Below are 27,886 nucleotides of genomic sequence, written 5' to 3'. Positions count from 1 at the left end.
TTCAGGAGCAAAGCAGTGAGATTTATTGCAAACAGAGTAGTAAGATTATGTTCTCCCATTTATGTGACAGATTAGTTTTTTTCTTAACATGGCATTACTGATACCTCTCCACAGTGTGATAGTCATACACAAATTTTAGATCAGTAACCAAAACAGAAGTAGTTTTATTTTTTCCTGATACAAATGCCAAATATCACAGCCATAGACATAAGCAAAAAATGGTTCCAAATAAATACACATGGAAAGATTTTTGACAGCTTGATAACAAATTTAAACACAGTGATTATTGCATAAAGGGTTTAACAAATGGTATTACTGCTAGCAGAATAAGCATCTCTGGGGAAAGGAAGACTGAATACATAATCTGGAAATAGATTAAATATATATATAAAATATTCTCAGTTTATTGCAGGGATAGATAAATATTAACATATTTGTGCACATAACTGGGAATGAGGCACTTATTCAGGTTAGTATAAACAAGGCCACTTGTTAAGTAAAAAGGAAAATGTTAATAAAATGTCTTGCTGAAATCTAAAACCTTGAAGCCCTAATAAAAAAAAGGCAAGCTGATACAGATGTACTTATAGTTTACTGAATTGTAAGAAATTCCACTTCTTAAGAATGGGACAAATCCGGCAGGTCTTACTGAAAACATTTGGATTTCTTTTTTTCCCAGGCAGAAAACTTTGATATCTGACTCATGGATTTTACTCATGCTTGTTCAGCTTTTTAGTCTTTGCTTTGTATTTTTCTTTGTTATCACCAGTTTGCACTATTACATTATAGATGGTTAGAAAAACATTAGTCTGATAATCCACATCAACCTAAACATTTTGCTGAGTTGTAACCAGATGCTATTCAAAGCAGTGACTGGGATTTTTACTGGGCTAAATATTTGGCTTGTAGAACACATGATTTTTAATGTGGTTTTATAAAAAAGAAACAATAATTAAAAAAAAAAAGGATTTTGCCTGCAAGCAACTTTAATGAGATTTCAGTGTGTTAAAATTCAAGCAGAAAAGTAGCTCTACTGATAAACATCTATCTTCTGTATTTTATATATATATTTTAAAAAAGATGTTCTCTGCTTATATAAAACAGGCATTTTATAAATATTAAAATGTTCTGTTATTTACATGTGTTCAGTTTTACTGGAAAATCATTGACTGCTATTATCCAAATAAGCAGGTTCTGGGAGGCAAATTCTGCATTTCTCATTATCATAGTGACTTCACATACAGGCACAAAAGCAAAGTTGATCTTAGGTTACATTCGCAACTTAGCTGTGAACTTACACTAAATATAAAAAGTAACTGCGGGTTAAGTCTTTGATCAATCTTGCACACATAATACATGGATCACAAAACCAGAAACATCATTAAAAGAGTAAATCAATGTCAGGTGACTATGGCAAAGGTCTAACGCACTGAGCACGTCTTGTGGATAATAATTTAAGGCTAAAACTCAGATTAATTAAAATAAAAGATGACTGCATGATTTTAGTAATGGAGTTTGACCCTTAGGTTGCTGCAAACATCCTTCAATTAAGCAGTCTCAGTCACAGTCTTCAGAAAACCTAGAAAAGATTCTGATCTGATTCATTTGGTGAAAAACTGATGAGATCTTATTAAATGACTGAAATCATAATACTTTCCAGGTAGCTTCTCTTCAGCTAACTCAGATTTCTGCAGCATGGTCCTCAGAATAACAAATGCAAAATGTATTGCAGCTGAAGATAGTCTGGGGGCTGCCTATACGCACCACCAAAAGATGGTAGAAGGGAACAGGTATTTTAGCAGTAGTATCAACAGCCTCATTCAGATTTTATATAGTTTATACAGTTTAAGACCATTAAGAATTGAAAAGAGTTACGTGACTTATTTATATATAACACTAGTGTGACAAATGGGACAGTCTGTCCTAAAGGTTACGTAGTTCTCATGGCCAAGCATTTGGCAAAATATCTTTGGGACAGAACAGATCGTGAGATGGGACACTGCTGATCCATGTCTGTGGAAGATCATGCTGTCATGTTACCTAAATCAAAACTGCTGACAGAAAATTACTCTTGCAAAAAACTTGTTGATAAATGCCCTACAATGATCCAGCGTGTTTGTCAAGATGAGCTATGATTATACAGTAATAAATACTACTTGATTCACTAAAATGTTAATTTTTCCTGCCATGGAGTATGGCAACTGACAATCACATGCTGGATTCAGTATCATGATTCCTAGGCTCAGTTCAGGCAGAACCTTGTCCTCTGCATTTTGAATCTAACTCTATCATCTTCTCTAGGCACTGAAATACTAATGCTTGCATTTCCCAGCAGTGGATATGCACTAACAAATATAATTTACCTTACAACACTTTCATGATCCATTACAAACTTAAGAGGACATAAGTGTTCCTTCTGGATTTGTTGCATTCTTTGGCTTTATATAAACATAAATAAAGAAAAAAAATCTCAGATTAAATAGCTGAATAAGAATTTGCAGAAGAGCATGTACTGCATCCTGTGACATGCAACTTTTTATAATGTTATGCTGTCTAAACTAGCTGTCTTTTGAAAAACTTCAGTTGCACATAAGTAAAAAAAAAAGTCACTGGTTTATCTTAAGTGAATTAAAAAGCTTATATGTGGGACTATTCATGCCTAAGGCATTTCATCACCTTTCAGACTAACTGTAGACATTAAGTTCTTTGTGAGATGTAAGATGTAACTGAGGAGTGTAAGGATTCTTCCTCTCAAGTATTCTGAGTTTCCGAAGAAACAGATTTCCTCTCTTATTGCAGACAGGATATATAGCACCTTTGGATAGTTTCTTCTGCTTCCTCGAAATGTCACTAAATACAAAATTGAAATAAAAATCTCTCCCTTACAATGCAGTTCCTTGAATTGCTGCTTACGATTAACACATGATATAGAGATGTCAGGATTATCTTTTGTGCAAAGTGGGAGATTCAGTATGGTTTCTTCTATTGCTGATAATGGCAGCAAGAGTTCAGGATAAAAAATTTCAAGTACACCTAGAAGCATATGAACTCTATTCCTCACGAGTCACCACAATTTGCTGCTAACAAAGTGCAGTTCAAGTTTTTTTTCTGAGGCATTCTGCAGACTCTGGCTTGAATCCTGCAGTCCTGGAATCAAACCTCTGAGCTGTCGCTGGTGTAATTATATGGTGCCATCATTGGTTCATTGCTGCCCGACTCCTTTGTGACTTCCTTCTTCCCAGAATTTTGTTTCCACTTTAGCAGCAAAATGATGATTGCAATTAAGCAGATGGCAAGAAAAATGGCAGCAGCTCCACCAATGATTGTCACTACACTGAGCCCTGGACTTTGGTTATTCAGTTCCCTGGGGAGAAGGCCATTGACCGCAACCTCCCCCTGAGGAACCTGTTTCTTGCTGGTGCGATCTAGTGCTATGTGCTGTATGTTTGTGCCTCGGTTGTTTTCTGCTCCAATGTCTTTTGCAAGTTCTGGGTTCTGCTCAACTCCCCTCTTCTGACGTCTCTGTGTGGATGCTCCTGGGCTCCCACCACTAAAGAGCAAGTGGTACTGGTGCTCCAGGCTTCTTTTGCCAATTCCACGGTTGACGTTTTCTTTTGAACGTACAGTGTAGATGGTGTGGACATACCACTCCCTACCCAAAGACACCTAGGGAGACACAGAGTTTTGTGTTTAGACATGCACATACATCATCTGGACAGCACCATACACAGAGGAAATCAATCACTGTTCTGAATGGATTGCCTGGGCAAGTGCTTTCAAAACTATGCAAAGATAACCTATGTGCCAATGTGCACCACAAGAGTCATGTTTTCTGCCAAAACTTTAAGAAGGGGTAGTCTCTGCTCCTCTCCATGGCCAGACTCTATGGCTATCAGGTGCAGATGATGAAGTGTAGCCTTGACATCTTTGGGGTAGTGTTAGCAGTAAGAGCCATGTAGAACCTCATCTGTAGACAGGCTGCTGAAGAGGACCTTCCAGGCCCAACCTACCAGCTGACTAGACCCTGGCTGTGGCTCTATTTCCACCTTAACAAAATAAAACAGTTTTTTAATGTGAGTATGGTTGAATATTGGAACAGGGAGGTTGTGGATACTAAAAATCCAACTGGACACGGTCCTGGGCAACCTGTTCTATGTGATCCTGCTTTAAGCAGGGGTTGGAACAGACAGTTTCCAGAGATCATAGAATCATAGAATGGTTAAGGTTGGAAAGGACCTTAAAGATCTTCTGGTTCCAACCTCCCTGATAACCTCATCCATTCTGTGATTGTGTGATTTCGTGCAGCCTGTGTGATATGATGCTATCTTCCTGGAATATATCTTGTCTTTTCTGGATACATAATAAATTTGGTCTCCACAAGGTCCAGTAGGGTTGTCTGAATACTGTCTTAAAGCTGCTGGCTGATAATATCAGTGGTTGCAGCCAAATTCTGTTATTATGAGAAATAACAAATTTTACTCCTTTTTTTCCCCCAACTCTTTCTGAGTGCACACTGTAATTTCTTCATATTCTCATTCTTTTGGCAGAATGAGGACCAAAGACCACTCCATTATTGGAAATGGATTCCTCATATAACAATAGAGGTTTAATTTCCAGATTATGAAACTATTTTTATACTGGTACGTAGATTTGTTCTCTTAAATATTCCACTGCTTAAAATGGGATCTTTAATCCTGAAGTGGTCAGGAATAGTATTAAAGTCTCCTCAATATCTTTTTTCTACTAATTTAAACACTTGAATTTTGCATGTAGTTTTGCAAATTCTAAAGTGAAAAAAAAGGAGACAACTCCTGGATGGTTTATATAGATCAAAAGGATGAACACAAACTGCTGAAGGATTTCTTAGCTTTCCACCACTTCAATGCTTCACAATGTGCCATTTTTGCTGGGAAAGAACTGCACAAAAAACTCTGAGCATTGATTAGGTTGTGATGAAATTAACTATAATTGCTAATGATTATTTTATTTTTTGTCTTTGACAATTCAGATAGGAAGCAGTAAAACAATGCTGTGTTACAAGAAACTTAAATTCTCAGAAGAAATGCGTAAGAGTAATTTGTTTGCCTGTCACTGGAATTAGAGTAAATCTTTCTATTGGCTTCTGTGTGACTTACTGTTAACAACACTTCTTGTGTGTTTTTTTCTTGGCTCAGTATTCTTACTAACAAGATACAGAAATCATACCTGAAATAGAGGGGTTGAATCTACTTTAAATCCATCCGAGCCTGGCTGTTTAACTAATGGAATTGCTTCGGGATCATCTATTGCCAGTTTTGCATTAAAAAGCACATTTCCAAAGCTTGTAGCTTGTGTCTCTGGCTGAGCTTTGTCCTAGATGGTCATGGAGGGAAAAAAAAAAAAAGTTTGTAAAGTCCAGATTAATTTCTTTTAGGAAAAACAGTTCTAATATTTATATGCAATGTATAAATCGTGTAACTTACACATGCTGTTTTATCCAATCCAGTCTCGTATAAAAAAAAAAAAAAAGGATATAAGAAGCAATTTTAGTCACATCTGAGTTGTAATAACTTTTATTTAGTCTCTTATTTCAACAAAAAAGCCTAAAGACTTCTTTGTTGAAACAGGGAAATGATAGAGAACAACTACAGCTACAGCTCTGAAATTAAAAAGTTACATAAATGTGGTCTGAAATAAAAGTAAGAAGTCTATTTACCAGCTTAAAAAAAGCTACCTGTAATTTCTATTAACAAACATTCATATAAATTAGCTTAGATAATGTTAACTCTTTAAAAGTTGGGCATCAGGTCTGTAGTCATCTTGGCTTACTCTGTAATTGTTTTCAGAAGGGAAACAACCTCAAACATTCTAAGCCATCTTTAGAGGAATCTCTCTTTCCCTATTTACTGCAGAGGCAACCTAAATTACTAACTTTACATTATACACTAAATTTTGAATGGCTAAAGATGAAACAAATTCCAATTCTTAATTTGCTTGTCTCCTAAGACTTCCTCTGTGGTCAATGAATATGGACAATGCAGAGAAAAAGGCCATCTTGGAGTTCTAACTTAGGTCAAACTTCAAATCATGAGAGTCTCCAGAAAGATGAAAAATAGAACCAGGAGTTAGAAAGGTAAGATACTGCATTCTTCAGTCCATGATAACTTGGAACTCAAGTTGAAAATCTGGTGCCATCAACAATGTTTAAAGAACAGTTGGTTTTGGATAAAAAAGAAGTTAGGGAAAAATAATAATTTTTATATATATATATATATATATATATATATGCATTCTCCCAGAACTAGAGCACTCACCACAATCTTAAACCTGTACAGAAGAGATGGAGAATCAGCAAGGCACCCATATTCAGTGTTGGATGGATTATATTTGGGTACATATCCATCAGCTCCTGTGCATAGGAAAACCTTCTCGATGCTACAGTAAAAGGAATCACCCAAATTCTGCACTGGATCCACCATCACCCGGCCATATATGATATCACCTGTAAACAGTTCAGACAGTTCACATCTTATCACACTGGAACATTTAGCACAGCACTAGGGCCAAGTTAATAAGCCTTGTCAAGAAGCTCAGTGCAGTGTAATCTGACTGCAGTTGCTGGTCATATCAAAGGTCTGAGCTGAAGTTCCTCAATCTGCCTACAGCTACACCCAAAGTCTACTTGAGGAACACTTTCTACTCAGCTTCCACTGTAGGGGGCTGCCAAAGGCCATTATCAGAGTGCACACTCTTCCATGCACTCTGGGCCACATAATAGCAGAAGGAAGCCATTTGCTGTTGCTGTAACAGTATTCTGGGCCATACTGGGCTCTTAATCCAAAAAGAGAGTTAAAGAAACATTATCATAGAATCACAGAATGCCAGGTTGGAAGGCACCTCAAGGATCATCTGGTCCAACCTTTCTAGGTACTGCTGCCACCCTGTCAAGCTGAAACTTAAAACTGTGCAGCATGGGGGAATCTACCACTTTCCTTGGGAGAACCCTGGCACCAGACCAGGGTGTAGTTTTTGGCCTCCTGACAATGCACTTGGTTGAAAAGATGGGGTTTTTTGTGTGGTGTTTTGTTTTTTTTTTATGTCAGTAGAATCCTGTGCAGTCTGTGTAAGAGTTTACTTACTTATACTTGGTCAGACTGGCATATTGTACAAGTGAAATGAATATTATGAAATATCACAGAGACATTTTCTGAGACTTGGTTCCCTAGTGTGTAATTTCATTTCATCTCTCTGATAAGACATGCTTGCCAAGCATGTACAAATAACCTGGACCATTTCTGTGCAGGCAAGAAACATATCCTATACAGCAGTCAGATACACGACAGAAAGCAGTTAGGAAGGTTGAGAATCTGCAGAAGGAGAGGAGAACTGCTGTGTTGCTTTTAGAACAATTTGAAGCAACTGTAGACTTTGAGATACCAGGTGCCTGTTCAAGAGACTGTGAAAAAACATCACAAAAGACAGTAATGTATTCAAGGTGCCAGCACTCTAAGAAATTGGCAAAAGAGGTACAGGAGGAAAGCAGAGGAATGAACTGGCTGCTTAGGTCCATTGACATGTATCAATTGAATCAATCTTCCCATCCCCATCCTACTCAGTGGAGAGCAGGGAGAAGGGAGGAATGCTTGATGCCGTGCAAGCACTGTTCAGCAATAGCCAAGATGTTGGCATGTTATCAGCACTGTTTTGGCCACAGATGCAAAGCACAGAACTGTAGTTTCTGCTGTTAAGAAAGTTAGCTCAATCCCAGCCAGATACAGTACACTCACCCACAGCAAAAAACTGCAATATTCCTCCAACGAGGAATGTTCTTAATTTCAGCCAATATTTATAAAGTGTTTGGCTTATGAGAAATGGCACCAATACTGTAACCCTTAGACATAAAGGTTTCAGTGTAGATTGACCAATAGCTTTGGTATAAACTATCAGGTAGGAGAGGCAAATGCAGAAGAACACATGCAGCAAGCCCAAATCCTCACTTCTATCTTGTTTTGACCGAAACAGGGTCCTGATAGCACGGAACACATATAAAATGTGCACGATCTGTGCACAACTATACCTTCTGAGAAAGCAACATCACTTTCTTGCCCAAAGCCCATTGAGCCATCAGACAGCCACAGTGTTTTTTTGGAGAGAAGGAACAACTGGGTGTTCAAGCTGAACTCAGCAGCCACTGGATCACTGACCTAAAACAAAACAGCATAAGGCTCTTCAACAAGTATTCTTTAATGACTCCTAAACACAGCATGACCTTCTTCCAGTGTATGTTATTTATCAGCTCTGCACATCTACCTCCAATAATACTGTTCAATCAAAAAGATTTCTTTGTGCTAGACATACACTGCTATATTTTTACGTGAATACAATCTTTGGGTTATCTGCCCCTGTGATATTTTATAGGATACTAGGTTAGTTTTTTCCCATTGCATTTTTCCAAATCCCAGCCAAGGAGTTGCCCAAGGCAACTTATGTGTGGGGGTAACATGAGGAAAATATTTCCATCCATAACTTGTCTCCCTCTGACTCATCACAGTGTTTTTTCTCTATCCCATTCTCATCATTACAACCAAGCCCCTCCTCTGCTTCTGATCTTGTGCCAGATTATTTGAAAATATACATTGCTGAGCATTTATTTGCAAGTATCAGTTCTTTTGATGTGCTGCTGGATATCAGATCATGCATGCAAAAAGGCACCAAACCCTCTGAGCAACTTTTCATGCTGATATTTATCTTGATGCATTTCATACAATTATCTATGGTTCCTCCTTGATTACATTGCAATAATAAAATAAATCAAACCTATCAGCAGCAGGCTCTCACTGGGCCATACAATGTAAGATAGAACACAAACTATACATGGATATGACATAACAAAAGGGAAAAAGAAATAGTGAACAGAAGAATTGAGGAGAGCTCAAAGTTCAAAAAGATTCAGTGTACCTGAGGAAACAACCTGAAATATGCCCACATTAAGAAAATAAAATTTAAAAAAAAGATAAAAGAACAAGAGGCCACTAAACAAATAAAAAATTGCCAATGAATATATGTGTATTTATGTATATATGTGTGTATGTGTGCAGAAAGGAAGGAAGGAAAACAGAAAAGAAAACAGTCTTGCTGGGTCCTGGACAAGGGGTTGATGGAATGAGATGTAACAATATCAACAGAAACTACTGCTGCAAATTGTAGAGCTGACATATTTATTCTACAAATCCCTTTTCACTAAGAGTCCCAAGACTATAAAAAAAACAGGATTTGGCAAGAATAATGTATAGTTGAAATATTTTTATAAGCCCACTGCTACTCTTTACAAAGAGGAACCCTACTCCTGTAGCCTTTTCACAGAAATAATACTTAAATCATTTCTATTCTATTTGGAATGCTTTCTTCTAAATGATTTGGGTTTAGGCTATTGGATTGCAGTCCCACATCTTCAAACACCTGACACAACTGGTTTCCAGCTGTTGTTCTGAAAGTGAATCAAGCATGTCCTCATCAAGCTCTTCCTGGACAGAGTAAATGTCCACTGAACAGGAAACAAGAAATGTGTATTCAGCTAAAGGGAATGGACAAAGTTTACAACAATGCTCAGAGCAATGGCCTGGGTAAATACTATGCATATAGCTGTGAACACATCTCTTAGGCATTCTATTTTAAATAACCATTCTTCTTTTAGTTTTACATGTAGTCTCAGTGCTGCCAATGACTGACTCATAGCTGTAATTTATGACACTAGTTTAAATGTAATTATTTTCACATGTATTTGAGGCATTTTAAACAAGAGTTCTTAGGAAAATAATCCGAGAGGATCTGCTGGGAGACAAGAATATAGTCATTTTCTTCTGCCTATTTGTCATGCTCATCACCTCTGCATTTGGACAATTTGAGGACAATGCAGATCACTCATGGCAGACATCCTCACCTCCATGGGGACCAAAGCCCATGAGATACTTGGTACCTCAAGAAGCAGAGAGCTCCTGAGACTCACTCATCTCAGGGCAGCAAGTAACCTGATTATGGAAGTGCTTCTGTCAGGAAATAGCCATGCACATTTAAAGAAAGGAGACACTGAAAGGGCTGGGATAAAGCAGACCTTGGAGGCTGACTGTTGTTCATGTACAGAAAATCCCAGAGTGAGATACTGGTAATACAATGCATGCTAATGCTCTGGGCTACCTGCTTCCATGTCAGGGGCCACAGAAAGAGAAAAAAGGAGATGGGCAGACCCTTGTTAAAGAAGGAAATGTAGAACTCCAAAATCTCCATAGGGGACACATCAATATAGTATCTTATTGATGTTTGATTCTTAAAATGGCACCTCACTTCTTAACAGTGAAAACAATTGTGGAGGGAATTAGAACAAAATGTTTCCAAGAAAATGAAAAGCCTCATATTAAAACCCCAAGAAGATAAATCAGTAGAGCAGTTGAGGCACCAGACTAAGAATTGGGAGAAACAACTCCTTACCCATCGTTTCATTATTAGACCTCACAGGCAAAGTAATTTTGGTCCAGTTGTGACACCTGCACTCATCGATTTCATAGAAACACAGAAAGATTTGAGTTGGAAGAGAGCTTTAAAGATCAACTAGTCAACCGCCCTGCCATGGGCACAGACGTGTTCCACTAGATCAGGGTGCTAAAAGCCCCATCCAACCTGGCCTTGAACACTTCCAGTGATGGAGCATCCAAAACTTCTCCAATCAACTTGTTTTTATCACCCTCATCCTAAAAATGTCTTCTTTATGTCCAACCTAAATCTACCCTCTTTTGGTTGCCCCTTAACCTACCTCTACAGGCCTAGGTAAAAAGTCTTTCTCCATCTTTCTTGTAAGTCCCCTCTATATATTGAGAGGCCACAATAAGATCACTCCAGAGCCTTCTTTTCTCCCTGCTGAACAACCCCAACTCTCTCAGTCTTTCCCTACAGGAGAGGTGCTCCATTCCTCTGATCATTGTTGTGGTCCTCTTCTTTACCTGCTCCAACAAGTCTGCCTCTTTCCTGTCCTTTGGGCACCAGGGCTGGATTCAGTGGCCTGGGCAAGGTACCAGGTTTTCTTCCTAGTCTAACAATCAGAGTGACAGTCTGACCTTTCATGCTCACTTCTCTCTTTTGTTTCTTATATTTAAAACACGGACACTAATGCTCATTCAGTTTTGCAGAATACCTAGAAATCTTACAGGTAAAGTGCTAGATACTGCTTAGTGAATTTGTGCTAGTGTACTGCCACTAACTGCAGCTTTCGTGGGACTTGCTTTACATCCTCACAGTCTTTCAATCTATAATCATAGGGAATAATATAACAGGCCACAGAATTTCCTGAATACCTTTTACTATGAGCATCTCAAGAAAAGAGCTGGTCTTGATTTGAAAATTACTGGGGATGGGGAACTAACTGGCCACAGTCCTTGGTGACTGCAATTTTGCACTGTTGCAATTTTGAACCTTATACCTATTTTGGACAAGCTTTATCTGATTTAATGACCCCTATAGTTTTCATTTATTTTTTCCAAGGCAGTTCTTAGTCTTAGGCATAGTTCATAGCTCTTAGTCATAGGCTTCTTCCAGGTAAGAGGTATGTCTCTTCCCAGGATACTTTTGAATTTTATTTGAATTATCAACATCTCACTGTTCATATGAGGATCAGACACAAACTGTGGTTCAGCAGTGCTGTGAATTGTTTTAGAACTGAGAAATGCCAGACAGAGGCCCAAGTTCTGAACTAATAAAAACCCCATTCAAATGTATAAAAAATGTTTTGCTGGGTTAACTCTGAGAAGGCAGGTTCCATATCAGCTCATGTATCACCTCTTTGCTTTGCCAGGACTTAATGCCATATCAGAAATCATCTGTTCTCCCATAGCTGGCATAACACCAAATAAAAGCATAAAGAGTGCATACATTCCCTTGTGTACTCTGGCTATTTCAACAGAAAAGTGATTGTGTATTCCTGACTGATCCGGATCGGATTTATACTGTAAGATGATTTAATAGCAGACATCTATACTATTAATGAGCATGAAACCTCAGCCTTACTGTTCCAGTACTAGTTGTAGTGGCTCCAAATAACAGAAATTATAAAACACCCTCCTTACACATCCCAAGGTCATGCTAGCCCTTTTGGTAACACTGTAAACTTGCCGCTTACATTCTGTTAACTACTCAGCACAACCTCCAGATATTTTTTAAACAATGCTTTCTACAGCAGTGTCCATTTCTCCATATTTTGTTTCCAGCTGCAGAGCTTTACAGCTGGGCCTTGTGAAAGGTATGCTGCTTGCCTGTTCCCACATTACCACATGATCCTTATTACTACAAGTGAGATTGTTTCACTCTTGTGAGACTTAAAGCTAAGCATTTTGCCAGTGTTTGCTATCCACACTTCCTCTGTAGTCAGTGAAGGAAGTTCTACCTTAGGACTGAATGAATCTTCCCCTGGAGGTTCTACTTTTAATACCAGAGACCTAGATCTGACTTTTGTGGCAGATGAGGACCTTCTGATAATAGCTTTGTATTTTCCTAATTATCTGATAAAACTATTTCATACCGAAGCCAACAGATAAGTAATGAATTCCCAAAGGTTAGCTCATATCACAGTAACTATCACCCAAACAAATGTCAATGAGCTTCCTACTGGCTGTCAGAGTTTGGCCACCCATTGAGGATGAGAAGAAAAGACATTTGTGCTCTCAGCTGGGTAGAACTGGTTAACTAGCAGGAGAGGAATATGTGCTGTCTCACGAATTCAGAAATTGGTTTGTTGATAAGCAAGAACCTTGAAAACTCAATTTCTAGCACTATAATTACAAGACCAACAAAGGCAATTTGGGAATCAAGATAAAAATGAAACAGGGGTGGTACCTGCTGGAATCGAATATCCAGATCAAATGTGATCGGCTCTCTAGGATTGCAGACCACAGGGAGGCTGTACTCCTGATGTGGAGCAGTGGTGCAAGCTATCAGCTTCACAGTGTATGTTCCGGAATAGTCTCGAACCTGAAAAGAGAGAGAGCTGTTTCACCAACATCCTAACTAACAGGCTGGGGTAAGAGAAGACACAGTGAAGGCTGAGGTTTTACCGCAAAATCTGAAACAAAGCTCCACTGCTGTACTGGCTGGTTGTAGGTTGGCTCACTTCGGGTGAGGCTGAGGCTAAATGTCAGGCCAGGGTGATCCGCTGACAGAACCATGGAAGCTAGAGATGAAGCTAGAGACAAGCCAAGAGATGGATTTGTCACCTTTAGTGTTTCACTAAAAACTCTCAGAGCCTGGAAAACATTCCCAATAATTCATAAACCATGATGCCATGGTTGATGTTAACACCTCTACAGGGAACTGGGTTTTACTAACTCAAAGTAACAAAACAAATTACAGTCAACACAGCTCGGCCCCCTTGATTCCCGTTCAAGTGTCTATTAAACAGTTGCTTTTGGGCTACACAACCAGAACTGTCTGAAGATGAAATTTAACATACAGGCAAACCAGTGAGAGAGGAATGGCAAAGATCTATAATCCCTCCTGTTTTAAACTTGGAATGTCAGCGCAGGGAACACAAAATAATTTCTCTTAGCACCCTAACTTTTTTGGCTCTGTCTGATACGCAAAACTTAACATGCTAGAGGACAGCTGATAAAAAACACTACGAAGGAGTGTTATAGGTTAATAAAACTGAGTTAAACTAAAAGAGATTTTTTTATTATTATTTTTTCCCTTCTCGTTATTGTTCAGAAGATTTAATTTAGCTAGATAATCTTTTCCATGTCTGGCATTCATGCTCAGATTTATGTCTGTAGACAGAGCCTTACACCTGGGATTACTGTGAATAAAGGCAGTGGGGTTTAAGCAGATTAAATTGCAGGATCAGGTCCTTAGCAATGACTAATTGAATGGCAGTTAGAATGTTCTATTAACGGAGTGATACAATGCTCACACAAGACATTTTCTTATTCTCTGAAAAATGTCCAAATTACCTAGAAAGGCTTCAAGTTAGAAAAGAAATTTTAAAGCTAAGTTTCTAGGTCAAGTTAAGTAAACAGCTAATGACAACTTCTGGATTAAAAACATCTATTTATTTATAGATCCCTAGTGGACAGAATAGCTCAGATCTTACTCTTTCATAAATCAGGCTCTTGATCAAGTAGAACTATCTGCTTTCCATCAGATTCATGCATATTTTATGAAGTTTGATAATCTGAATATAGTCACCAATGACAAGTAACAAATCCTTACCTGAGAGCACAGTACACAAAACAAACAGGTATCAGTAGCAGAATTAAGAAAAATTAATGGTGCAAAATTTGGGAGGGGGGGTCTTTGCTTTTATAGTACTGCTAAAGTGTAGATTAAGCTTACCAGGATGGGACATCACAAACAGACCATGAAACCGGGCTTCAGTCTTGAAGTTCACCACCAAGCGTCCCTCTTCACTGATACGCATGCTGGTTGGGTAAAGGGAACCTGGTGGCAGAAGCCAATTCACAAGGTTTATTCCACTTGCAGGTGACAAATAAATCACACTTCCACACAACACCAGTCCTACTCTTTCATTTCTCCTTGTCATGTCAGCTGTTTGGAAGGGGGCCTGCTGGTATCTTTCGGATTGTCTCCAGATTCATCTTAAGCAAAAATGTACACAGTGGGGCCCAGAGTTTTCACCATGCTTCATGGTGACATTCACTAGATCTGTAGAAGGAAGAACACTTTTGTTTTCACCAGGTATTCAAGGTGGCTGCTGCCAATGAAAGATGCTTCAGGGACTCTCTTTATCAGTGTCTGCCTATGCATTGTCACAAGGCAGCACCCTTCAGCATTTAATTGTAGTGGTTGTTTTAGCTTCCATGGCAATCTGCTTGCTGGTGCTTGAATCTGTGGAACACATTGCTGACGATTTCTGGCATGAATATAGGCCTAATATTTCCTAATCTCAGGTTACCATGTCTTGTGTGTATGTCAGAGGTGGTTTATAGCTGTAGCTTGCAGCCATGTCCCTTTTTCTCTAGAGTTCTGCAAAGCTTCTGAGTTCATGTGTTTCCTTCAGTGCTCCCTTCCAGAGCGCCAGGGATGTGCCACCATTCTGCCTGCCAGGAGCAGGAAGGAAATGGGAATGTTCCTCTATTAATGTGTCAGAAATCTAACACACTCACCAACATGCATGTATACCACCTGTATAGATGTAAGTATAAACCACCTGTACCAATCATATTTGCTGGTATGTTAGAAATATATATATACAAATTATGACTTTTGAAGACCTTGACTGCTTTACAGTTTAACATAAAATTTATGTAGAACAATTATTTGTATCTAGAGGCATAGTAATAAACTGGAAACTAGTTAACCTTCTCCATCCCAGAAAAAAAACACAACAGTTGCTCATTATGCAAGGTTGTTGAGTGAGGAAATACTGCCCAAACCAGATTGGGATATGCTGGGGGTCCACCCTCCACTACCTCACTATGTTTGTAATGTGTTTTGTGCTGCCTGTTCCAAAGGGAGCTGCCAATGTCCAGCATCTCCAAAGACCTGGCCATCAGCTTCTTAAAAAGAGAAATAAAAAATTAAAGCATTAACAATGGGAAAACAGTGGCTGGCATAGTTGTGCACTGGGATAACTGCTGAGACTGCGGATTAGATCTGGTTGTTATTCAGTGACTGATACATCATATGATTTGTGGCATGTGGCTTATTCTTTAGGGAGGGCACGATGTGTCCTTCGTTCTTCATGCACTGAAGATTCCCCTTGCCCCTCCTTATTTCCTGCTCTTAACATGAGGGCAGAAATGGCATGGCAATAACTTCTGTAGTTCCCATACAGAGTTTGCAGAAACAAAAAAATGGTTTTATGTTCACTGGAGTCCTGAAATTGTGTAAAGGTTCATACATAATCATAGCTGATGCCTGTATTCTACCTTATGCTGAGCCAGATATGGAACATCTTAATGCTGGGAAATACTAAGTAAATTTGCATAAATAGAACAAAGTAGCATATAGGTGTAGCTATACATTTTAACCTTCACAGACATATGTATGTCACTATTTTAAAAAATAATTTAACTTTTTGCTAAGGTAAGTTCTGTAATGACAGAGTTTGATTTGTTGACTAATTAGAGTTATAAACATTTATTGACAGCATCTATCACGTCAAAAGAACATTTTACACTTTACTATGCTAACATAATAGACAGGCTGTTATACCTATTATATGTTTCTGTATCTTCTGAATGTTTCACAATTAATGTTTTCAAAATATCAAATGTTTCTGAAACTGTATATTCACAGCCAAAGAAAAAAATCACAGAAAAGTTTCAATTTTTCTTCATTGAAATGCAAATGTCTTGTACGGTAACAGAACTTGAACACATAATGAACCTTGGGGTTCTGAACAGAAATAAATGTGCTAATTTTTGCACATGCACTTCAAACATAACTAGACAGTTATCTTTCTTTGCAACAAAATAAATTATGTGAACTTTAAATGGATTTTATAAACACCCTGTGACATACTATTATTTTTTTGAGTATGAGAATGATTGAAAAACCATCCTACTCTATGCAAATTATACTCTTAGTTAACAGAACAAGTTCGATGCAAAGAAATTCACCACTCACCTTGGAGCTCTGCTTCAGGTGGGCTACCGATCCCATCCTTCCACAGGATGGCAGTGTCATACACAAAAGTCAGCCGGAGCTCTGACTGTAGGTCGAAATGCTGCCAGCCTCCTACACCCACCGGAGAGTGGAAAACATAAGAGACATACAAGGGGACCCTCAGCGTGACATAGGACTGTACAAGGTTGAGAACCTATAAAAAAGAATGTTACGTATTAAGGTTAGTGGTTAGGAAAGGCTGCACTGTAGAGGTAATCCTAACTGAGAAGACAGAACTTGAAATAATTTGACTGAATAAACTTAGCTTATTTTGCAAAATACAGATGAAGTGCAGAACACAACATTTCAATGGATTTCAGCCTTCAAGTTCCTTTGTTTTGTATTTCAAATGGAATATGCGTTCTGACAAAACATAAACCCCTCCTTTTTGACTCATCATTTTTGTTTAGGTTTTTTAAGTACATAAACAAGGTGGCTACAAAGAAAGGCATTAGCAATTTTTCAAATACAATTTTGCATTTGCTCTGTCTTTACACCTTACCCAGCTCTTTTGGTTACATTCTTATGTTACTATTCTGTAAGAACCTCTTCTGGAAGACCTTGAACTTGCTTAGACGTCATTGCAAGACAGCCCTCGGGCTGTACTTAATTAATCTTTGGAACTATTTCTTCAAATTGAACTGTTTATCACTGTGCGGAAGAACTAAAAATAGTCTGCAAGTTGATATACATTTAAAAGCAGATCTTCGATGTGAATATTGCACAAATTGTACAATATTGTAACTGTACGATATTGTAATTACAGCATTGTAATTATTATCAGTCAGGGAATTACATATTCTCTATATATACTTTGATGAAAAAAGTTAAGAACAGTGTCAGTAAACTGTCACCTCTTAAGATAAATCTTACATGAGACATGGCTTCAAACTCTTCTGAAGAGACCTTACACTTATGCTTTGTTACAAATACTTTTTCGTTTACATCTCTGATTAGAAATGTGCAGTCCAGATACTCCTAAAACATTCTGGATTTTCTTAGAAAGACGCAGGAGGAAAAGCACTGAGATCATCTCCCACCAGGAAACTTTTCAAAGGCATAAATGGTGTTGCACTCTCACTTACTTCCGATAGAGATGGCATAGGTAAATTTGTACATCTGAACATTTCTCTGGAGTGATTACCTCACAAACTTTTAAAGAGTGCTTTGCACTATTAAAAAAAACCCCAACATTCAAAGAACTTTACAAGCTGTGTAAAAAACAAACTCTTTCTGGGTTCACTTCATGGCATGTCAGGGGGCTGAATGTCCATTACCTTACAGCTGCTTTACATTTCCAAATGCCAGACTAAACTTTTATTAATACTATGAAACCACAAATTCACTGCCTGCACTGACTAAATACTCTGAACTAATTAAGGAGTCCATTATGGCAAATGTTCATAGTTGCCACAACTCACTTTTGTGTAGAACATTCCTTGATCTACATGCTATGATACCAAAACCTTTTCCACTTAGTTTGCATCATTCCATAAAATGTTTCAGCATTTTGACAGTAGACAACCTGGAAACACACACAGTATCATGCAGTAAAGCAGCCTGGTGGATAATTTGAGATGCTACAGTAATAGATAATTTTATATTAATGCTTCTTTGCTAATTTGACATACAACACAGTCAAAAATTTCTGTATGGAACAAAAAAAAAGGAGTTTCTTCTCTATGTATATGACAAATTGAAGTTAGACAAAAATACTATTCTTTAGTACCATTTAAGTTGCAAGTTTATATTTGGGATACCTGCAAGGATATCTAAGCAATTATTTCAAACATGGATTTGCTAAATTGTTGCAAATAACAACACACAGTTCTCACTGCTATTAAATATACATATATATATATCTATATATATATATGGATATATATAGATAGATAGCTAGCTAGCTATGATGTAACCCTACAGTGCCTTTCAGGAGTAACAGAGTAGCCTCAAACATTTGTTATTTCCTGGAACAGTATCAAGAACTGAATGCATTTGGTAGCATAACAAATGTGTTACTATTGATAAGTCATCTCAGATAAACGATGTTGGCCTTTCTCTGTGTTTTTGTTCTACATCTGCATGTTGTACAGTAAAAATCAGGCACTGAAGTCAAAGATCTGAAATCCAGTTTGCTTATGAGGAAGACACAAAGGTATGTGGAAGAAGATTTAATGTATGTCCCCTATACTCTTTAAAAGGGGCATATATAATGCTTAATGACAATGTAGAGGAGGACTGGAGTATCAGGGAGAATGTAATGACCTTGACGGCTGGAATAACAGAAGCGAGATGAAATTTTATAGCTTAAAGTATAACGTAATAGAAAATAGTGACAGGGATTTCTGGTAGAAATGAAAGGCGTTGGCAAGAAACAATAGAGGGGAAAAGAGATTTTGGCATGTGAGTTGATCTCATCATAACTACGACCTTCCTACCCTCTCCATGTGATATGATCCTAAGATAAACTGAGGAATGGGGTGGAAAAGAGAAGCATGCATGCCATTATACAGAGCACTAGTGAGAGCTTATCTCAAACAGCTTTGATCATCCAAGCTTGAAAAAGCCTAATTTGCATTGTAGACTGTAGAAAAAGAAATCAACATAATCACAGGAATGGCAAAACTATCTTATGAGAAGAGAGTAAAATACCTGGGTTGTTTAGCCTAGTACAACAAAGGCTGTCTATACATGTCAGGAGATGAACAGTGGAGAAGGGCCACTGATGATGAAAGATGGTGCTGACATGGGAACAAATGGCTATAAAATGGCCATGACAAATACAGCCCAGAAACCAGATTAATTCTTAGCCTTCAGTGTGGTGGCATTCACCAAGAACAGTGAGGCCATGAAATCCTATTAGTTTTTAGATTAAGTTTACTAGTGCTGGAACTACCTCATATAGAGAGTTAAGCTCAATTTCTAGGATCCTAGAATTTAGAAGGTTCTCTTTTGGCAAAACCCTTAAGAGATGTCTGGGCAGGAGGGCTGCTTGCCCCAGGCTAGAAATTTATTAATGTACACATTAATGTTTTACACATGTTTTTATATAATGTACATATTAATATGTACATTTATTAAATATACACATTTTAAAATATTTTTATATAATGCACATTGAAGTTTTTATGCACACAAACCCTTTCTCAGGTACTCCTGGATTTGCAGGTGTGAAGGAAAACCTACACTGCTGAAAGTTGGAGAATTACTGAATAAACAGTTCTCTTTCTCTCAATAGTAAATTAAAACTTACAAGGTCTTCTCATTTCTTGCTGAAAAAGAAAAATGCTATGAGGGGAAAACTAGTCTTCAGTAGGCAGAAAAGAAAAAAACTCAAGACATGGTATATGAAATACAGAGGATCTTTCAGACAGAATAAAAACAAATAAGAAAAAAAAGAGGAAATTAACCGCAGAGCAAAACTATGTAAGTGAACAGAACTCCTCAGCAAATGTATTGATGGAATGTGCTACACAGATGGAGGACTCTTACTTCTCTAGCCCTCTTAATAAGGCCGTTTAGTCTAACATGAGAAAACATTCTTTCCATTGAGTTATCTTTATTTCCCAGCACGGCCTGCAAAGCCTATTGAAAGTAGCCAGCTGCTCATATTTTATCTCCCTGTGACACTGCTGAAACCAAAATGGTAACTTAGAGCTGTGTACGGGTGGGATCAGCTTAGCTGCTGTGGAGAGACAGAACAGGTGCATTATGAATCTATGCATCCTATGCACAGGAGATTTTAGCAGTTGTGCTGACAAAATCATATTAATTAACATCAGTTTGAAACAATAATAACTGGGAGTGACTTTTTAACCTTTTGATACCAGTAGAGAAATACAGACTACAGCCACACCTGAGCTGAACTGGGGAAATTGTGTCTAACACTCTGTGACAGTGGCAGGTCTGAAGAACCTGAGAAGATGGAAGACAGAAGTTGTTCCAGGCAGGGCACAGAATCTCAAAGTTAATATCTGAAAAAATGTAGATCACAAATCATTCAAATAGCTCATGTCAAAATTAATATGCTTGAGGGAAGAACATAATTTAAACTGAACAATGATAAAAGAAGAGCTTCCTACATTTCCTTTGCAAGACAGATTATCACAGAGTGTAAGGTCTATTTCTGAACACTGACAATTCCCATTTAAAACTTGTGAAATATTAATGGGAGTTTCTATAGGTGCTCTCCTTTTGTTCCCATTTCTGATACAAACTGTCAACCTCAATTAAGTAAAAAAAAAAAAGTTTGAGAATCTGACATGTAATGAGTGAGAATATTTACAACAAAAAATATTTTCAGTTAAGGCTTCAGGGCATGGATTCTGCTCTACATTTGTATTGTATTTTATTTATCTGGCTTACACTTCCAGAGGGCAGGGCAGTGTGTGTGTGTGCATTGTTAGTACTGATACAATCAGATATAGAAATAACACAAGTTCATGTTTTATATTGCATCTCCCAATGAAACAACCTCTCCATGAAAACTGTAGCCCTCCAAATTATCCTAAGCCTCATTTTCTATTGCATTTACCTGCTATGTCTGTAAATTAGAGTCACACAAGCTTAACAATGTTATCAATTAAGTGTTTACACAACAACAATATAGTAACCTAAGATTTGGCTCCAAGAAGGCACACAGCCAGGTGGGTCACAGGTGAAATGCAAAGCAGGTTTGTTTAAAGAAGTCTGAATGGAGAGGAGAATGCAATACAGCCAGCTCCTTGAAATGTTTAACCTCTGACTTTGTTACACAGCTGGTGCATTAATTTTATAATAGAGTTTTTTCCTCACAGCACTTACTAAATGCATGTGTTTGCAGCTGGAGAAAAAAAATGTTTGACTTGCTAGTGAGCTTCTATGTCAAAGGACTACAAGTTGCAGGGTTTTCTTAAACTCAGTTGTTACTGCTCAATTGAACATAAAAATCTGAAAACAGACATTTCATTTTACTTGCATTTTACAGCTTCGAGTGAGATTTTCAGAAAAGCTATCTTTTCCATTTAAAGTATAATTTCAGGTAAAACTAGAACCAGTAAAGCTGGAAATACTCTGTTTCTGTGTAATAAAAAACGTCTGCAAGCTGTCTTGTATAAGCTGAGGCGATACATCGGTGATTTTAAAATCTGTTCTCAGATGGGATTTCCAAAGACCTCAATGCCATAACATGTGTGGTATAAACATGAATTGAACATATTGGAAGATTTTAATTTTTGGCCAGAAATAACTGTTTTTGCTAGAGAACAAAACAAACTGCTCATCTATATTCAATTACACTAGCTTCAAGGTATCAATCTGTATGTTAAAATATTTTAATATATGTTCTTCATCTTCATGTTTCTTTCAAAGACTTACTTAACTAGCTGTTAATAAAATTGGTTTGAATGGCAATTTCCTTGTTTCCCTATGCCAAGCCTGGGAATGAACTGGAACTAGGGAAAACAACATCCACAGATAAATACTTGGCCAGAACCACACAGAAGCCTTCAGATGCCAAACTGTCTGGCTAGAGTGAACAGCTATAACAGTAGGAAATTAGATCAAATGATACTTCACACTCTATCAAATACGTCTAGGCCAACACTTCAATATGTACTTTGTTAAAGCATAGTCACTTGCTTGTTTTTCACTGTTTCACTTCTTAACTTCCTTTCAACAATATCTGTCATTGTTCTAGCACCTGCATCTTTAGAATGTGAGATGTCCGTAGCACTTGTCTCCCACAATGTCCCCACAAAGTAAAGTCCAACCTTAACTAACTGCCTGAAAATACAGGAATACAGCCCTCAGGTAGATGGGTTCCACCTTTTTAAGGCCTATACATATCCAAAAGCAGGTAACAAATTTTTGGCTGTGACTGCAGATTGTCCAAAAGAAAACTGTTGCTGAAAATTTATCAAAGGTGACCTTAACTTTAACCAGAACAGAGCTGTAATCCAGATTATTTAGCTCAATGTAAAGAGGAGTAGGTCTTTATTTATCAATCTAAGTTCCTTAAACTGCACAACCAAATCCATATTTAGATATATAAATGCCTGATATTTCAGATGTGATAAATAGGGGCAGACCCCAGGAGCAAAGCGTCAAGCTGTATACTGAAAGGAGTGCTGCATCTAACTCACGCAGGGTTTGCTCATGCACAGAGTAATTGAGAAAGAGAATGGGTCACAAGCAAAAGGCCCCAAAGGAAGAAAAAAAAAAAGAAAAAAAAAAAAGAAAACTAAGACCTTCTCTGTATGTATTATGACAGTTCATGAGTTCATGGGAACTGGCTAAAACAGCTGCAGACTCCAGCAAACACTAGGAGCACTGCCAGAACTAAACCAGCTGCAGGTCTTCCACCTCACTTCTTGCTGACTGAAGCTCATCTTCTTTCCCTGCCCTAGGAAGAGCTCCCATAAAGTGAAGGTTCACATCATACAAGATATTGCCAGTTGCATTTGTGAAATCTCTCTGAATGAACAGTGTTATCTTTGTTTGACCATACAGATACAGGAGAGAATCAAGAAAAGGAATTTTGAACTTAGAGATCTAGCCAAAATACCTGGCAAATTCAAGCTATTAAATTTGCAGTGGTAGCAGGATGTGGTAAAAGTGGTTTTGTTATTTATCTGTTCTGTCTGTATAACAGAACTTAGGCTTGCTTTGTGTGCTAAAATAACATGGTGAAAACCATAGCTGCCAGCTTTCCTCTCACAGAGGAGGATTATTAATTGTCCACTGAAGGAGAAAAAAACAACAATGGTGGCAACCACAGAGATAGGGCACTGACTGCCTCCCCTCCCAGCTGGAAAGGGTCATGTGAAGATAAAGACCAAACTTGGAGAAGAATTAAATGGAGGTGGGGGTAACAGGGAGGGCAGCGAAGCGCATACTAGCTGTGGGGTAATGCTTCACTGTTAGAAGTAATTCAGCTTGATATTTCACTTAACACACTGCAACCTTTTGGCCACAATCTACAATGCACTAGAGGATCACTTCAGCTGCAGTTTCATGGCTCTTATACCTCACGTTCATCCCTCTCTGCTTTTAAATGAGAGATCTCACCTAATGCACATCAGACTTCCACAGTTTAAAGCAAGTACAGGTCTCTTCCTTGGTCACATTATCATTTATGCATGTCCTCCACAATTGAATATACAGGTTCTTTTAATTTACTAAAATATAGGAAAGCTGCTTATTTTCTCCTCTGTTTATGTCCATATAGCCACATATAGGTTTTATTTAGACACACATTTCTCTAAACCAGCTATTCAGCCTCTTCTCTAAGGGACACAAAAGTATTTAAAATGGAAAGGATTCAAACCAGCTCTTTCTTCACCTTCACTGTGGGAGAAGTGGCTTGCATAGGTCACAGGACCAGAGGGCAGCTGCTTGGCAGCTGTGTGTGCTTGTGTGCTTATGATTGTGCTGTGTGGGAAATAATGTATGGCTGCATATTGCATGGGCATGAGGAGATAGCCAAAGGAATGATGAGTTGAAGAAACGAAATCATTTAAAACTGCTGTCATTTTTATCATGTGGGAATGTGTAAGGTTTACAACCCACACTCACATGCCTTCCTCTTTCCTCTGACAGTGGAATGTGCCTGTCAGAGGATCTGCTTGTACGAGAGGGGCACTCTCAAGCAGATGCACTGACAGTGAGATTTCAACATCAAGGCAGAGACCTTGAATGTCTTTTTAATAGACAAGGAACCAGAACAGATGACAGAGCACTAAGATGACATTTGCATTGAGGTCTTCACATCTAAGAAGGGCAGAAGCTCAATTTTGTTCTGGTCTTACACTTTACAGAGTATATAATCTCTAGTTAAAATGGCCAGATTGTTAGGAAGTCAACCAATGGCTAAAGAGAGCCTGGTGCAATTTCTTGTCCAGTAAATCAACTGTATGATCACCTGCAAGCACCCACAGAGTAAAGTGGACTTTAGGCATGTAAGTATTCAAAAAGTAATTAAAAAAACCAGCTTGTCTGATTACATGTCTATATGTCCACTGGCATCCATGCCCTTAGTAGTAAAATAGCTTTGATTTCCACATGCCAATAGATTTCTTCAGTCAATGACACATTTTTTTCTCATCTGTTAAGGCCTCCTGTAATTTGGGACTGACAAAGTAAGATTTCATGCATACAAGACTACTGAAGTCTGACAAGCATAAGGGTCCCTTGCAAAATGAACACCTGTTAAAAAGCAGAGCAATTATAGCCATTTTACACAGGGATCTCACCCTTTCCACAGCAGCTCAACAGGTAAAGCTTGTGAACCAGGAAAGTGAGTTAGCTTTACCACACAGCTGTCATGCTATGGAAGGACTTCTTTGAAATGAGGTACTGCATTTCCATTCCTTCTTCCAGCCTACAGGATTATTCCCCACAGAGATTTTTCTGTGTCAAAAAGGATTGATCTTCATAGCTACAGCTTTTGTACTCCAGAGCCTGAGTAGGATCAGACAGGCTTATGCAGTAATTATACAGGGAGGATCTAGGGATTAGCTTTGCTATCAGCGCACTAGAAGAAATGCTGCACCCTTTTGCTTCCACATTATTATGGATTTCTAGAAATAGTATTCCAATGAACACGTTAAGATCTTTCCAATCTCTTTGTTTTAAACCCCCCCGACCATGAAATTTTCTGCTGGGTAATGTGAGATCAAGATGCTGTCTGCACTGGCAGGTCTTTTTACACGGTGAGCAAGACAACAGCAGAGCCAAGCAGCTGGCAGGACAGTGCAGTCCATTGTTATCAGTAGGAAGGCTCTTCGCAACTGTTTTAAACTCTATTTTAAGATACATCACAATTATACTCCATAGCCCTGTACTAAAAATGTGCTGAAAGCAATCCTTCAGAAGTCTTTAATTCTAAGAAAAGACTAAGGTGGCTCACTAAACAGTGTAAGTGTGATTAGTTTGTCTTAAAATATTTCAAAACTGTATTGGGAGAAAACTGTAGCAATTTTAATCCAAACTAAATTATTCCCTTAATTTCAACCTGATAAGAATTTAACATACTGCCTTATAGTACTAACTGGAAATTGACAGTTTTAAGAAAAAGGCTGGCCTTAGGGGAAGTCTATTTTCTTCAAGAAAAAAACACAACACTTTTCAACTAATTCAATTCTAAACCCACCTATTTTTAGAAAAAATGCTAAATCCTTCATTTTAAGTACACGGTACAAAATCAAGTTACAGTTTCATACCTGTCCATCTGTCCCAATGGTGCCTCCACAATCTGTGAGGAGCTCGGACATGTCATAATAGCTAACAAACTCCCACAGGCAGGCTTCCAGATTCAGATTGCGGTAGAAGCGTAAGGTATTGAAGCCTCTAATTGTTGGGCTGTATTGATAGGGAATGGTCTCTCCAATCACATCTGGATTTTTGGTAGCATCAGTCAAGAAACCATGGTGGGTCTTTACTTCTGTGTAATCCAGCAGGTTGGAGCATTTATGGTTTCCAACTCTAGTTCCATCAGGGCTAAGTGTCAGCTCAAAGTTGGAGAGCTCTCTTGTAGATATAACTGGCAGCATGCCTAAAAAACATGAATTTCTATTACTATCACTAAATGTCGGTGGTCAGAGTTGCTTAATTTAGCCAAACTTTGTTAAACACTAAGCATGTTGTGCACTGCTTCTGTATTTTGAACTTATGGTAACTCATGTACTTTATAATTCAAAGAAAGATAATAAGCTAAGTGTGTATGAGAATGTTATCCACAGTAACTATGCCTTTATACTATGAAATGCCAAATAAAATATTTCTAAATCTACAGCATATTTTTCAAACAGGATTTTGTGTGATTTTTTTCAGAAGCAGATAGTAATTCAATGGCTCCATATTTTTTTTAATAAATACATTCTTCCTTGATCTATCTCTATGGGCTTTAAAGGAGTTTTACAAAGTGTAGATCTAGCATGGTTCATGAAAACTATTCAATTCATGTGGAAACCTTTAATCTTTGCATCAAAGACTATAGATTAATACAGTATCTTATGCACCTTCCTGCAGACTGCACTTGTACTTTCATCACATTTCTTACCGGTCCCACCAATTAAAAGATTATATTATGAATCTGGATATTTAAAAGAACATGACCAATGAAATAGCTCAAATAACGGCTGTTTGTATGAATTCTCTCAGCTTCACAGCTGATTTTTTCATACCATCAGTATGTGGCATTGTGACTGTCAATTTGATGAGATTGGTGTAATCGGGATCTTCTGGGCCAGTGTAACGCAATTTGGCAGAGAATGGTTCTGCTCCAACTACTCCTGACATACGAGGTTGACAAAGACCTAATGGAAACAAGAAAGAAAGCAGCTTTACTTTATGTCCACAGTAAATAACCTATACTTTCCCTTACATTACTTTTAGACACTTTTTTCCTACTAGATAACTTTCCAAAATAAGGAGAATTTTCTGGAATGACAGGTAAGTGCTTTGGGCAGTCAGCATTTACCAGAGTTTTGAACAGGAATTTGTGCAAAAGAGGATTCAAACAGAAATAATGACTTGATCATCTGGGTCACATTTTCAAAACCAGATGATGGTACTGCACCTGTACATTTGCAGTTCCATGTGTCAACCATATGTGACAGAGTTAAGTGTGAAGTTTCAAAATTTCTTATAGAGGTCCTCAGAGGTATATGCTTTAATTACTAACACTGCCTTAAGCACACAGATTTACACAGGACATCCTATCAGTGTTCAGTTGGTTTTGGCACTGGATTGGGTGCTATATGCACTCAATATGCATATATATATATGCCTTCTTAAGACTCTGTGAGCCTCCTGCTCCAATAGTGATCAAAATGTAAATAGAACAGTTGTGTCATAAATAATTCTTAGTCAGAAAGGATCTCTAGAAATACCATGCTGAAAGCAAAGCCAGCTTCAAAGTTAGATAAGGTTGCTCAGGGCCTTTTTCAGCTTTGTTTTAAATTTCTCCAGGGATGGAGAATCCGTAACTTCTTTTGGCAACCCATTCCAGGATTAGTTCAATTTGTTCCAGTCCTAGTCCAGGTTTGTAAAATCAGAAGATTATGTTTGTAACCATATAATCTGAGACACATGCAACTTTCAGCTGCATGATTCAATGCACAAATATCTGCATTCTGGCCACACTGTCTTGTAATGGAGAAAGGATCAGAAGGTCCTCAACAAAACCAACAAAAGCGGAAAATCAGAACAGTTCCCTTTGGCCATGTTCTGCTCTTTGCTCATTTCTGAGGGATTACAAGAA

The 27,886-nt window shown here is 38.0% G+C and overlaps 1 protein-coding gene across 1 annotated transcript in view; it reads right to left on the bottom strand.

Moving 5' to 3' along the window:
* Window positions 1-27,886, bottom strand: part of FREM2 (FRAS1 related extracellular matrix 2) — a 130,652-nt gene continuing 102,766 nt past the window's right edge. The window contains exons 15-24 of the mRNA XM_051608317.1: window positions 26,808-26,939; window positions 25,845-26,176; window positions 16,606-16,798; window positions 14,350-14,454; window positions 13,077-13,204; window positions 12,859-12,993; window positions 8,057-8,183; window positions 6,294-6,481; window positions 5,206-5,352; window positions 1-3,666 (exon numbers count right to left, since the gene is read on the bottom strand). Coding sequence (XP_051464277.1) covers window positions 3,154-3,666; window positions 5,206-5,352; window positions 6,294-6,481; window positions 8,057-8,183; window positions 12,859-12,993; window positions 13,077-13,204; window positions 14,350-14,454; window positions 16,606-16,798; window positions 25,845-26,176; window positions 26,808-26,939 — 2,000 coding nt within the window. The 3' untranslated portion in view covers window positions 1-3,153. The remainder of the gene's footprint in view (window positions 3,667-5,205; window positions 5,353-6,293; window positions 6,482-8,056; window positions 8,184-12,858; window positions 12,994-13,076; window positions 13,205-14,349; window positions 14,455-16,605; window positions 16,799-25,844; window positions 26,177-26,807; window positions 26,940-27,886) is intronic.

The sequence above is a fragment of the Apus apus genome, chromosome 1, assembly GCF_020740795.1.
Source record: "Apus apus isolate bApuApu2 chromosome 1, bApuApu2.pri.cur, whole genome shotgun sequence".
In the NCBI taxonomy this organism is placed as follows: Eukaryota; Metazoa; Chordata; class Aves; order Apodiformes; family Apodidae; genus Apus; species Apus apus.
This window is presented reverse-complemented; position numbering and strand designations above follow the sequence as displayed.